The sequence below is a fragment of the Ceratotherium simum genome, chromosome 4 (genome assembly GCF_057802395.1).
Source record: "Ceratotherium simum simum isolate JZ-2026a chromosome 4, ASM5780239v1, whole genome shotgun sequence".
NCBI classification, from domain to species: domain Eukaryota; kingdom Metazoa; phylum Chordata; class Mammalia; order Perissodactyla; family Rhinocerotidae; genus Ceratotherium; species Ceratotherium simum.
Window position 1 is genome coordinate 91,241,143 of NC_141903.1, and position 12,662 is coordinate 91,253,804.

The window sequence follows — 12,662 nt, forward strand, 5'->3', positions numbered from 1 at the left end:
TAAGCACATTCAACAATTTTATTTACATACAATTTTTTTCCATTAGGCTTACTGCTTCAGAAATTCACATTTCCACTGATCTGAGCTGGTCATATGCACCCGGTACCGGACCAGACAAAAGAGCAAACACTTCTTTAAGGAGTTGCCTAAAACAGCTGACCTTAGGCCCTAAAGATGAGATCTTCAGCACAGCATTAATCAAACATGGTTAAATGCACATTTAATAAAAACACCAGCCGAGAACATTAGAGGCAATTTTGTTAGCCAAAATATTGTGAGCCATGGGTCCTCAGCAGTGGTCACTGATGACCACTAACCCAAAGATTCAGCAGCAAAATGTGAAAGCAGGGGACCCGGACGCTGCACTGCCTTCCTCTCCACCTGCACAGCCTGGGCCTGCTTCTCCCAGCCCAGCCCCCCAGAGCAAGGGTGGGGAGCACAGGCAGTCTAGCGAAGCCCACCATCAGCGGCTTACTTTGTGCTACTATCAATTACAAGAGCTGTGAAAGCTCCCGAGTGGTTCGAACAGCTTTATCAGGCCCTGACAACACTCAAGAATATATTTCCAATTTTCATCCTACTTCCCTACCATCCCAATCTCTTTCTTTTCTCTCCTCCAGAAACTGCTTATCATGCTTAAGTAAACAAACATAAATAGGGTCTTTTGACTAGTTGCAAAACTCCAGTGCTCAACAGCGCACCGTGCATTTCTGATCTTATCCCCCTTGCATACACCAGGATGCTCCTGAGAGATTCAGGCCAAGGTTGATTCTCCTCTCTTCTGCCCAAGTCCCGGGTGTCCTGGACACACAATACCTGAAGCGTAAATACATCTCCTCAGCATCTCCCTTGGCCATCCCTAATGCCTTACACGTGGAGAGACTGGTTGTATCTAAATCACTGTTTATTTCCTCAGTACATTTTCTACCTCCTGCAAGTGTGCTGCCAAACGTTTAAAAGCTTTCCACTTTGAAGTACAAGTCAATAGAAAAAGATGGGAGATATACAAAAAGTAAGAGAGAAATACTGCTTTTAAACAAAAGCTGAATATGGTTTAACTCAAACTGAGTTTTTGAATGATACCAAAGCCAGTGTGCAAAACCACACTGACAAAAACATATAAAGTGCTGTAAACAGCAACTTAATGAATCAACATAGCAAAGCAACATGTACCTAGAAAAAGCATTCTGCATTCTGCAATGGGGTCTCCATAGCACTAAAGTTAGAAGATAATATATTAGAGGGGTTACATTTTCTAAATATTGCCTATTTTTTTAATCCCAATGAATTATTCCACTGTATTTTTTCTTTTCTATTTAAAGAATATTTGAAATGATACTTTAGAGAACTATTTCATTCTCTTCTACATACTGACAAGAAATAGGAATGTTACAGCAGTGACTAAAAAATGTAAAGAATTATCCACTACTAAGAATCGACATCTTCTGGGTGAGTAATAAATCAACTTTCAGGCACTGTCAGAATTATCACTCTCTAACTTGGAGAAGCTGAATACCTTCAAAACGTTTCACTGCTGAAAAATTATCCTACAGACAAACCAAGAATGTATATCAAGCATGGAAACAAATCCGTGTCCAGTTCTGAAGATCTCTACGTTACCGCTTATTTTACGTTTCTGAAATGCTGTGCTGTTGGTGATTTATTTCCCATCCATGTGGCCAGCCATTTGTTTATTCTATTGCATGCCATCTGTTTTTCAGTAGAGAGGTTTCAAGTTCTTCCCATTCCCTACCTCATATCCCACAGAAAACAATTTATAATAGACGTAGATTTCAATCATTTGGATTCATGTGGAGCTGGTAACTCGAGCTGCCTTTCATTTATATTTGGCAAATGCTTTAATGGGATTAGCAAATTGTGTTATTATGAGGTACTTACGGAGACACAACACCTTTTCTACAATGACAAATGATGTTAACAGTTTCATTTGGGGTGTTTAACAGCAGTACAGAAGGTTTCACTAGCGTTACAGGAAATCACCATGATGGACAATAAAGTCGGCCACACACCCTACCCACATCTCTTATTCCTGAGAGTCGACGAGAATGTGTATCCGGATGTGGGAGGGTCGACACTGAAGAATACATATCAAGTTGCTCCACTTTTAAGGGAAAGTTATCATTTAACCCACAGACCTGAAAGCCCTGTCTGGTTCTTACATCTTGGCAGCATCCTCTAAGCCCTCCGACCACGGTCTAGCTTGCCTAGATACTCACAGGTGATGACCCCCGACTGCCCCAAAGAAAAGTTTATGCCACAAACTTCAGCACATCAGCAATTTATTCCCATTCTAGGGCCCACTTGGATTCACTCTAAAGAAGAGCCAACCATTCAGAGACACAGCTTCTTGTTGAAACTATACAGATGAGGTTTAAAGTATTAATTACCATTTTTACAAGAATCCTTGCTGCTTTGGTGGAGAGGTGGCATCTGATGAGAGGACACAGCGGCTATCCACAGTTCGTGGTTGACATCCGAGGACTGAGAAATGGCCGTCTTGAGGTCTACTTGGTTCTCTCTAGTCCTTACCGAATCTGAGTTAGATATATTTGGGGGGTAGGTGGCATCCCAATGGATACCTGATGGAGTCGGTTTGTTGAAATTGTTAAGTGACATTTGTACTAAAGCTTCATTGATGAAGAATGAATTTTCATGACATAAGCTCTCAGATTGATTGAATTCCATTACCTGTGTAAGAAAATACAGAAAAAATACAATAACTTCTCCAGCAATTTGTGCAAGTTTCATCAAGTATTTATTTCTAATAGAATTTAGCAATAAAAATTTTCAGAAGAGTGAGGTCAAGAAGAACATCAGCTTGCCTCCCTCCTCCCAACCCCTCTTAATGAGCTAGTACCAAAAATGTCAATTCGCTATGCACAGCATATCTTCAAACAAAACAAAAACACAAGCAGTAGTGTTCTCTGCCATTAAAGTGTTTCCACTTTGAGAGAGCAGCATCTTCACTTTTGCTAAATAAAAAAGTTGCAAATATTCATGTATACCTGAAGTATTTGCAATAAATGTAATTTAGCCAACTTGAAAGGAAAATCAGACACAATACAGATCTTTCGTATAAGCTTATCAGGTTTTACAGCCTTATACACAATCAATAAAAAGCATGTATGTGCACATAGCACAGAAAAGTAAACTCCTGGCATCAATGGAATTGTTGAGGATGGTTAGAGAGAGTGCAAATGGAACACAGAATCTTCCAAAAGGTTTTATCCTGCCCAGTCATTCATTAGTATATTCATGTTAACTATTACTAGCGAAATGGATTTTGAATTTATGTCAAACTTACAATAAAAGAATAAGCTTGGAATAACAGTAGTACTATACTTGCTAAATCCAGCACCTGTAATGTACATTAATGGCTCACTGATCTACTAAAAGGTATATCCATAGGGAACTGAAGACTGGATAAAGAGGCCCCTCAGCTCCAGGGAGGGCAGCACGCTCACCGCTGAGTGTGCCTCCAGGACAGACCTCGCCTTACGGGACAACCCAATTCTGTTTCTTCCCTGGGGTAAAGGCGTCTCGGATTCCCACGGGCCCATGACACGACAGGACCTAGGCCTTTCAAATGTCCGCATTACCCGTCAAGATGCACGTGCATCGTCTCTGAGGGCCCCCAGCGTCTGCCACCTACGTGCCGGGAAACTCTTGCGCGCTTTCACACAAGCAGAGAGGCAGGCAGGGCCGACCGCGACTGGCCCGTCCTGGGGACGCCGCCTCGCGCCCGCCTCCCCCGGCGCGGAGGACCCGTACCTCCGCGCTCCCCGGAGCGAGCGCCGCGGGGAGGCTCCGCTGCCGGCCGCGCCGCCAGCCGCACAGCAGGCTCCGCTGCGCCCGCAGCCGCTCCCGCTCCCGCTCCACCAGGCGCTGGCCGGCCCGCAGCCGCTCCAGGCTCTGCCGGTACTCCCGGAGCTGCCGGTCCAGCTCCCCGCGGCCCCGCAGCAGCAGCTCCTCCCGCGACCGGCACTCCCTCTCGCGCTCCTGCAGCCGGCACGCCTTGGCCTCCTGCTCCCTCTGCTGCTGGTCGCACGCGCGACGCCAGCGCCGCTGGTCCTGCTGCAGCTGATGCTGGAGCTGGGGGACGTCGGCCAGCTCCTCACGCGGCTTCTCCAAGCTGCGGTGCTTCTCCTGGTCCTGCAAGGGGCTGCCTTGGAAAGAGGGGCTGGGGGACAGGCTCTCCTGCTGCTGGAGAACCAGCTTGTGGATCTCAATGTGACTGTCCTGGATGGTCAGGGCGGCCTGTCAGGGCAGAGAGGAAAGAAGTAAAGGCTTCCACACGCTTTGCGCTTTGGGTTAGAACCACCTCCAAATACAAAAAGCATGACCAAATTATTTTCTCTAAATATTTCTGTCCTTTTTGTAAGTTACCTACTAAGACCGACCTTGGCACTTCAAATAGACTTGTCTACATTTCCTGGTATGACCTGGAATTTATGACCTGGGAATGACCTGGGAATTTATCCACAAAAGAAAGCCATCACAAAAGCAATATTCATCCCCTCTTTTGGAAATGTGTTTTGTTGCTGCTTGTTGGATAAAATTTAAGCAAGTCTTTTGAATAATATTTCAGAACACAAATTCACGTCTCATTCTCTTTCTGAGGTCTCTCCACTCAGTTCACGAGAATTTAACAATCTATATAAACCTAGTAGTATCCTTTACTTGAGTCCCAAACTAGAAATTACTTAAAGTACATGTACATGAAGACATAAAAATAAAAGTCAACCACTTGGAGACTTCTGGTAAATAATCTTTTTATAGCATAATACCCAAGAACCGCAGTTAATATCATATTTAGGAGATATGTAAGTGGTAAAGCCAGTCTCGTTACTGTTATTTCTTGTATTATAGCAGGAAGGTCATGCATAAAACACTAAGCTGAAATTCATTTCTTTAATAGATTGCTAACAGGAGGCTGGAATGATTAAGGGAACATAGATACTTCTAAAGCCCAGAGGACATTACCAACCAGATTAAAAAAACTTTTTGAGTTACAGTATCTGCCTATGAAAAGTTTGGCAGCATCACAGGAAATAATTTGCACGATTTGGAAGGAGTCCACAAAACCAAAAAAAATCTCTGTGAATGCCCTTGGAAGCTTTTAATTTTGAAAGTTCCCATTTAAAGCACAAAGCGGCACAGAAGGGACAAATTGAAAATGGCCGCATACTGGGTATGTGTGTGTGTTTTGACTGGTTATGAGAAATTATTACTCTCCTAGGGACAAATTCACATTTTTCTTTCCTAAGAATTTTTAAAACTGTCTGTGTAATAGATGCTGAGAAGATGGGGATTTAACCATTAGTCTTTTGTTGGATCAGCAGTTTCCTAGACTTTTGAAGGTTCAAGAACTAAGGTATATTTTAAATTGGTACTTGTTTTAGAATAAGACTCAAAAATGTATTCACTGGGGTCTTTTGAAATAAAATTAATGTTCTTAAATTTGAAAATTTTAAAAATTTCAAATTCACATGAATATTTGATTAATATCTTTTAGAAGTTATTGTAAAGAGAACAATGATTATCATTGAGAATAGGTACTAATTACTTTGATCTTTAAATATGCAATAACAAGCCAGTCAGGACCCTGAGGACCTGGCTAGAGCAAATTGTGGACTGTACATCACCATTTAATTCTAACAAATCTTAAGGGCATCACTGTAGTAAAACAAACAAAAATCCAATATTATATACGTCAAAACTACGTTAGGCAATGATAACTGTCATGTAAGGGTTACAATTACCCTAATTAAGTGCTACCATGAAGTATTCTTCATATCTACTCAACATTTGGGATAAGAGCATCTCTTCTGCAACATAGAGGTGGAATCTGAAGACTGGATATTCATTTTCACACTTAAAGTTCACATTTATATTTAGGATGGGAACAGCACTTGCTTTTCAAGTTTAGGGAAATTTCCAATTCACTCTCTCTTAACTTTTCTTTGCTGGAATAATTCTCTGTCCTTCCCTTTCTGCCTTGACTATACCTCAACTCTAAATCCACTCTCTTAATATAGGGATCAAATTTCATTTCCATCTGATTCAAAAATGCTTACATAAAAACTTCAATCATGCACGAGAGATTCAGCTTCAAAAGAGACAATTGTGCCATGAACAGAAATCTTCCAGAGCCCCTATCCTTAGACCAGCTGAAGAGCTTTGCTTAAGAGAATCCACTGTAGAATTTGATATTTCCTGTGTTGCTTCAACCTAATGTGTTGCAAAAATTAAGTCACTTAGGTCACCAGCTTTTCTGAACCTTGACTCCACATAGGGCTGCGGTCAAGGTCGAAAAGGAGAGACGTGACCTTGTGAGTGTTTTCATCAGACAGTGCAAGCCAGGGTTCTCAATGCTTTCATCTCCCAAAAGTTAATGAATTATACTCAAACTTCACCCCTTCTCTTTCTTAGAAAAAGAAAGACTATTTGTTTCACCTGATAAATCCATCTCTAAGAACATCGAGCCCAGACCAGCATATCTAACGTAAGCATTCCCACTAAATCCTGAAGACAAGACTGCTTACTATCATCACTACTATTTAACACAGTTTCAGGAGTTCTAGCCAAAGCAGCGAGCCAAGAAAATGAAATTGATATAATTCTTGAAGAATAGCCATAATACCATTATTTTCAAATTTTTACTTTCTACATGAAATATTCCAAAGAATCAACAGAAAAACTATTAAAACAAAAAATAAAATCAATGAGTTGGCCAGTTATAAAATAAATATATAAAAATTAATACCTTTATTTATATCAGCGACCACAATTGGAAAAACATAATGAAAAAAATTCCATTCACAATAGGAACAAAGACACAAATATCTATAAACTCAGTCAAAAAAAAAATACATATATATACGGTACCTATGTGAAGACAATTACAAAGCTTTCCAGCAGAACATAAGAGACAACTAACAACATGTTCTCAGACAAGAGGACTAATTATTGCAAAAATGCCAATTCTCCCCAATTTACCTATAAATATGATGACATTTTAAAGGTCTTGGTAGAAGAAACTTGTCAGAGTGATTCAAAAGTTCTTATGAAAGAATATATAGATAAGCATAGAAAAATAAGAGGAGACTAGCACTGTCATACATTCAAATGTAATCCAAGGGGCCGGCTCCGTGGCTTAGCAGTTAAGTGCGCGCCCTCTGCTACTGGCAGCCCGGGTTCAGATACCAGGCGCGCACCAACGCACCGCTTCTCCAGCCATGCTGAGGCCGCATCCCACATACAGCAACTAGAAGGATGTGCAGCTATGACATTCAACTATCTACTGGGGCTTTGGTGAGAAAAAGGGAAAAAAAAGGGGGAAGATTGGCAATAGATGTTAGCTCAGAGCTGGTCTTCCTCAGCAAAAAGAGGAGGATTAGCAGGGATGTTAGCTCAGGGCTGATCTTTCTCAAAAAACAAAACAAAACAAATGTAATCCAAAACTTTAATAATTAAGATAATGGTACTAGAGCAAGAATAAGCAGATAGAACTTAACTCAATAGAACTTAAGAGAAAGAAGTCTTGATGCAGTCGAGGTATAAACAAGAAAACATCAAATGTAGTATGACTTTACATTTTTTACAGTGAAAATGTAAAGTCAATTTTATTTCCTTTTAATATTCAACAGGTATAAGATATGAAATATGAATGGCTAATAAGCCAATAGGAAAAGCAAGTTTAATCTCAATAGTAATCCAAAAAATGCAAATTAAGATAATCAGATACCTTGATCCATTTTCAAATTAAGGACAAGTAGCGAGGGATGTTGATTTATTTTGGCAATGTCTATTAAAAACCTAAAAAAATAATTCTGGTAATTCATGCTAAGGAAACACTCAGGTGTGTTTATAGTGTACAAGGATATCTACTAGAATATTGACACAAAGGTATAAATGATGAGAAACTGGATAAATTCCAGAGACGTGAAGATTATACAACCACTAAAAATTGTGCTATGTGATAATTGCTTGTGACATAGAAAGGCACATGTTGCAAGAGTATATGTAAACTGATTCTAAAAACTGGAGGGATATACTCCAACACAACAATAGTAATTCTCTCTGTAGAATCACAAATCGTTTTATTTTATTTACTTGTATACTCAAGTTTTTCTACAAGTTTGTTTACAATATAAACATTGCTTTTACATCATTTTAAAATATTTTTAATCTATAAATTCAGCAACTGGATGTATTCGGCCTTTCTTCTGCATGGCCTAGGGGTTCATCCAACCCTATAATCCTACACACAAGCACGATTCCTGCCCGTCCTTCATTGGAAGACAGTGAGCCACCTGACGTGGGCTTTCTGGCCCATTTCCGTCTGTGCTCAGCCCTCAGCACAGCGCCCCGCACAGAGACGGCACACAAAAAATGTCGGGTGGATGAACAAACCCAGAAATGAAGGAGCATATGAACTGTTTAAGGGATCCAAAGGCCTGAGGCCACATGTGGAAATGAAAAAAGTTTAGGTGTGAATTTGAGTTTTCACCAGAAAATGTGAAGTCATGCTACACTCACCTAAGAGTTTCATTGTAAACTTCAAGCCAGATCATATTCATCAATATTTTTTAAAGATATGAAGTGTTTTATGGTTTCAGAGAAGAACAGTATAAAATGTAGTGGTGTTGCTCTGTGATCACAAAAGCAGGCGAAGTTCAACACATCTAGTTGAGCGACACTTGGGGGCTGGCATTCTTTTAAGATCATTCACTACCTCTCAAATGCTCTAATTTTTAAGGTCTGGGAATCATCAAATAAAGTGAATTGCATTAAGAGAAACATTCGCAAGGTCAAAAATTAGAGGAGCATAGTTACCTGAAGGCTATATAAAAGACGGGTTAAATTCTGTATCGCTTGTATAATCTGAAAAATAAGATCCTAAGTGTCAAATTCTTGAAAAAGCATTCCTTATCCACAAATAAAGAGAGGATGGTGATATATTTAAGGTGTGCATAGCTCACCTCTGAGTGTGAAGAACCTGGGAAGTTTCTATATTCCACCTAGAATACATAAAAACATAAGAAAATGAAGAATCACTCTTCTTTCAAAAAGCTACACTGTAGTGTTCCAAAACGTATGACCTCCAGTAAAACACTTCACTCTCTCTAAACTCTTCTATAGTGACTGTTTCCTCCCAGAAATCAAAGCCTACAGAATTAAACAACCACTTGACAAGAGACCCTTTTGCAAACTCGGTCTTTGAGACGCACGGTAAATTTCACCCAACCATCCCTTAAACAACAAGCGATGAGGGTGAAGAAGTGCCCGCCCTCTCCATACGTGATGTATTCACCTTGTGCAAACCACAGTGTAAACTGAGCTCTCTGTGCCCAGGCTGAAGTTGTCTCTCAGGCCAGACTGGCTCCTTGCATCCTGGAGGGCAGATTTGGAAGCTAGAAAACATCATACCTGGCCCTGAGCTCTCTCTCTCAATGTTTGAGATTCACAAAGCCAAAATAGCCAGTGGCTGGGAGAAGAAACTAGACCCAGAGGCGGCCCAAAGGGGAGCACTTGGCTGGTCTGCTCCAGATCACATCTCTCCGAGTTCACCGGGCCAGTCTGTGATTGCCCAGTAGAAGCACTACCAGCAGAGGCCGTGAATGAGGCTCCATGAGACCGTCTGCTCCTGAGGGATGGGGTCTCTCTACTGCACACATTAGGGGCACATGTGGATAGTGACGGTTTCCAGTTTCCAGAATTGAATTGACCACTTGTCTATTCATTTATCGTCTGTCTTCTCTCACTGGGATGTAAGCCAATGAGTGCGATTTCATCTGCATGTTCAATGCTATACACGAGCCTAAGAACGATGCCTGGCATGAAATGGACATTCACCCTCCATTCTACAAATATTGAGCACCCACTGCTTCTCCACATCTTACACTACGGGAGGTCATCCGATTCCCTGCCCTCCAAGAACCTGCAGTCTCCCCTCGCGGCTTGCTCTTGTCTGAGCAGATTTAAGTTGAAACCACAAGGAACAGTCAACTGTGGTCATGTCATCAGGTAACTGTGGACTTGTTAAATTCAATTAGTTTAGGCTGATGACACCATGATGAGCTAGTCCCATCTCTTCTTCCCACCCCCTCTCCCCATGCTCTCCCCCAGCCTGCCAATGAGAGATCTCACTACCAAGCAGCACCTCTAATAGGGGAAGGACAAGGATGGAAAAGGGGACGAAGTTCAGAGCCGTCAGATCTGTGCCCGACCCTCCGGCAGGTAATGGGGCTGCGACTCCCAGTCTGCAGTCAGTTTGGGGCTCTCTCTGGTTCTGACCTTGCTCCAACACTCCACTGCTTTTGTAAGATCGTATGGTACAGAATTTTTACATTCTATAAAAATTAGAGACATGGAAATGAGTTGGATTACCTACATGTGGTTACTTACTACTGAGAACCACTAGGGTAGATGCAAGAAAGGAATTTTTAATGCCATCTTTTTATTGGAGTTGGTCTGCCACCTTGTGGTGAATGTGCATAGCTGCAGTTGGTGATTTACACTTGGTATTTTGCCATTTCGGTTACAAATTAATTCTTTTAGAAATGTTTTTTAAAATCTTACCTTATTAAGCTAATTACAAAATATCCATTATACACTTTTTTAAAATTTGATTTCAAGTGATCTTGCCCTATACATCGGTTCATTCAGTTTCTCAAAATGCCTTATTAATGGCACAGTTCTCCAGGTGGGCTCATCTGAAGGGGAACCTGGAAATTACTCTCACTTACCTGTGACTGAGTCCCAGGACGGAAAGCCTTCAGGGGTGGGAGCCACCTCAGCTTCCATCCACGGGAAACTGTTACTAATCGACCCCCCCCCCCCAATAATACAAAAGCTACAGATTTAAAAGTGAAGTCTGCACAGAAAAGGATGGGCAGCAGGGACGTTTTAGGAAGAAGTTAGAAAGCTTACAGTCAGAATAAGTGGAGTAAAATATTTCATTCCTAGTTTCATTTTGGCCTATGAAGTTTAAAAAAAACATTAAATCACAGGCATCTTTTCTATGGATTTTAAAAAACCTTTGGATTTGGTTTCTCAGTCATATGCAATATATACAAAAATACACAAAATGTTACATATATAAAGACCTGACATATGTCATTTTTCCACATTAACACACATTGGCATCTGGTAATGTGCCTACTCCAATTTTAGACGAAGCTAAACTCTTGAGCCCCAGACAATCCCAGGGAGGCCCCCTCACGCCTCCCAGAAACATATTCTCATTCCCTCTATTTCTGACATCCTGGCTTCATTTGAATAGGAATTTTCACACATTTAATTTTTTAAAAGACAGTGTTATAACCTACATGTATTGTACGTCAAAAAAGAAGAGGCAGTTAGGGGGCCGGCCCCCTGGTGTATCGGTTAAGTGTGCGTGCACCGACACACCACTTGTCGAGCCATGCTGTGGCAGCGTCCCACATAAAAGTGGAGGAGGATGGGCAAGGATGGTAGCTCAGGGCCAGTCTTCCTCACAAAAAAAAAAAAAAAGAAGAAGAAGAAGAGGCATTTGGAACAACTTTGCCCCAAGCAAAAGTTGGTCAGGTTGATTAAAAGTCTATCACAAAAAGTAGTGACAATATGAGTGGTGACAGAAAGCAATCTAAAAGGAGAGGAAGGTAAGAGAAAGTGAAAGAAGAACATTCCAGAGTCAAAATGATTTCTGCCACGTTAGCGCCACCTGGTTGCCTGAGGCCCCGACACCCAGGACCCCCTCTCGGCCAAGAGCTGCCAGACGCCGCGGGGAGAAGCGAGAGGTTTGCAGCACGGACAGTGCAAGTCAGGCAGAAGGAAGAGTGCAGACACACGAGTAAACGTCCGAGTTTTAAATCTTTTTAATAACTTTTCAATTATTTCTTTCTTTACACCCACACGATATAGGAAGAGTAAGAACATTTAAAGAAGAAATAAGTTAAAAAGTTTAAATATGAATATTGAAACAGAGGACAATTCAGGAAAACACTGTCATACCACTCACTGGACAGACCAGACCCGGGGTTATTTTGTTACACAAAGTGACCGGTGCCATTTACTAACAAGTCAGTTCACGATACCTTCTCCCCTGCATCAGAGACGGCCACGTCGGTGCCCACACCCTGGATCCCGGGATCCACGTCCCAACAGTCTCTTCCTCCTGCCCCTTCTGCGTCTAGTGCTGGAAGTGCACCATCGAGACAGAAACAAAAAGGACATCATCCAAGGGCAGCCAGGACTGGGTTCTCTTGTACACAGTTGACACATTTCCAATTAAGAACCATCACAAAATCACACGCATCGAATACTCTCATATGATGTGCTGAAAGAGCGCAGAGCAACGCGCAGGCCCTGCCCTCAGGGAGCTTCCACGCTAACAGGTACCAAACTGACCCATGGAATCAGTTATCGCCCATCTGTTATCTTTCTTTCTGCTCAAGGGGAGGTGCTCATGTGTCGGTGGTGGTACCGAGAGGGTGATTCTACATCTACTTTCAGTTGATAGAAAAAAGCGCCTGGGGAGGGTGCAGTGGAGAACAGGCCCTGCAGAAAAAGCAGCATGGGCAGGCCCAGGTCTGAGGAGACAGGCCTGCGGAAGGCTCCCTCAGGGCCCGTGCAAGAGCCGCAGACCGTACAGGCTC

The 12,662-nt window shown here is 41.9% G+C and overlaps 1 protein-coding gene across 3 annotated transcripts in view; it reads right to left on the reverse strand.

The window, feature by feature from the left end:
- Nucleotides 1–12,662, reverse strand: part of ARHGEF28 (Rho guanine nucleotide exchange factor 28) — a 283,698-nt gene that overhangs the window by 24,847 nt on the left and 246,189 nt on the right. For all 3 annotated transcript variants that reach the window (XM_087430179.1, XM_087430180.1, XM_087430181.1), the window contains 5 exons: nt 12,102–12,202; nt 9,006–9,044; nt 8,860–8,907; nt 3,793–4,278; nt 2,409–2,709 (listed from right to left, as the gene is read on the reverse strand). In XM_087430179.1, coding sequence (XP_087286305.1) covers nt 2,409–2,709; nt 3,793–4,278; nt 8,860–8,907; nt 9,006–9,044; nt 12,102–12,202 — 975 coding nt within the window. The remainder of the gene's footprint in view (nt 1–2,408; nt 2,710–3,792; nt 4,279–8,859; nt 8,908–9,005; nt 9,045–12,101; nt 12,203–12,662) is intronic.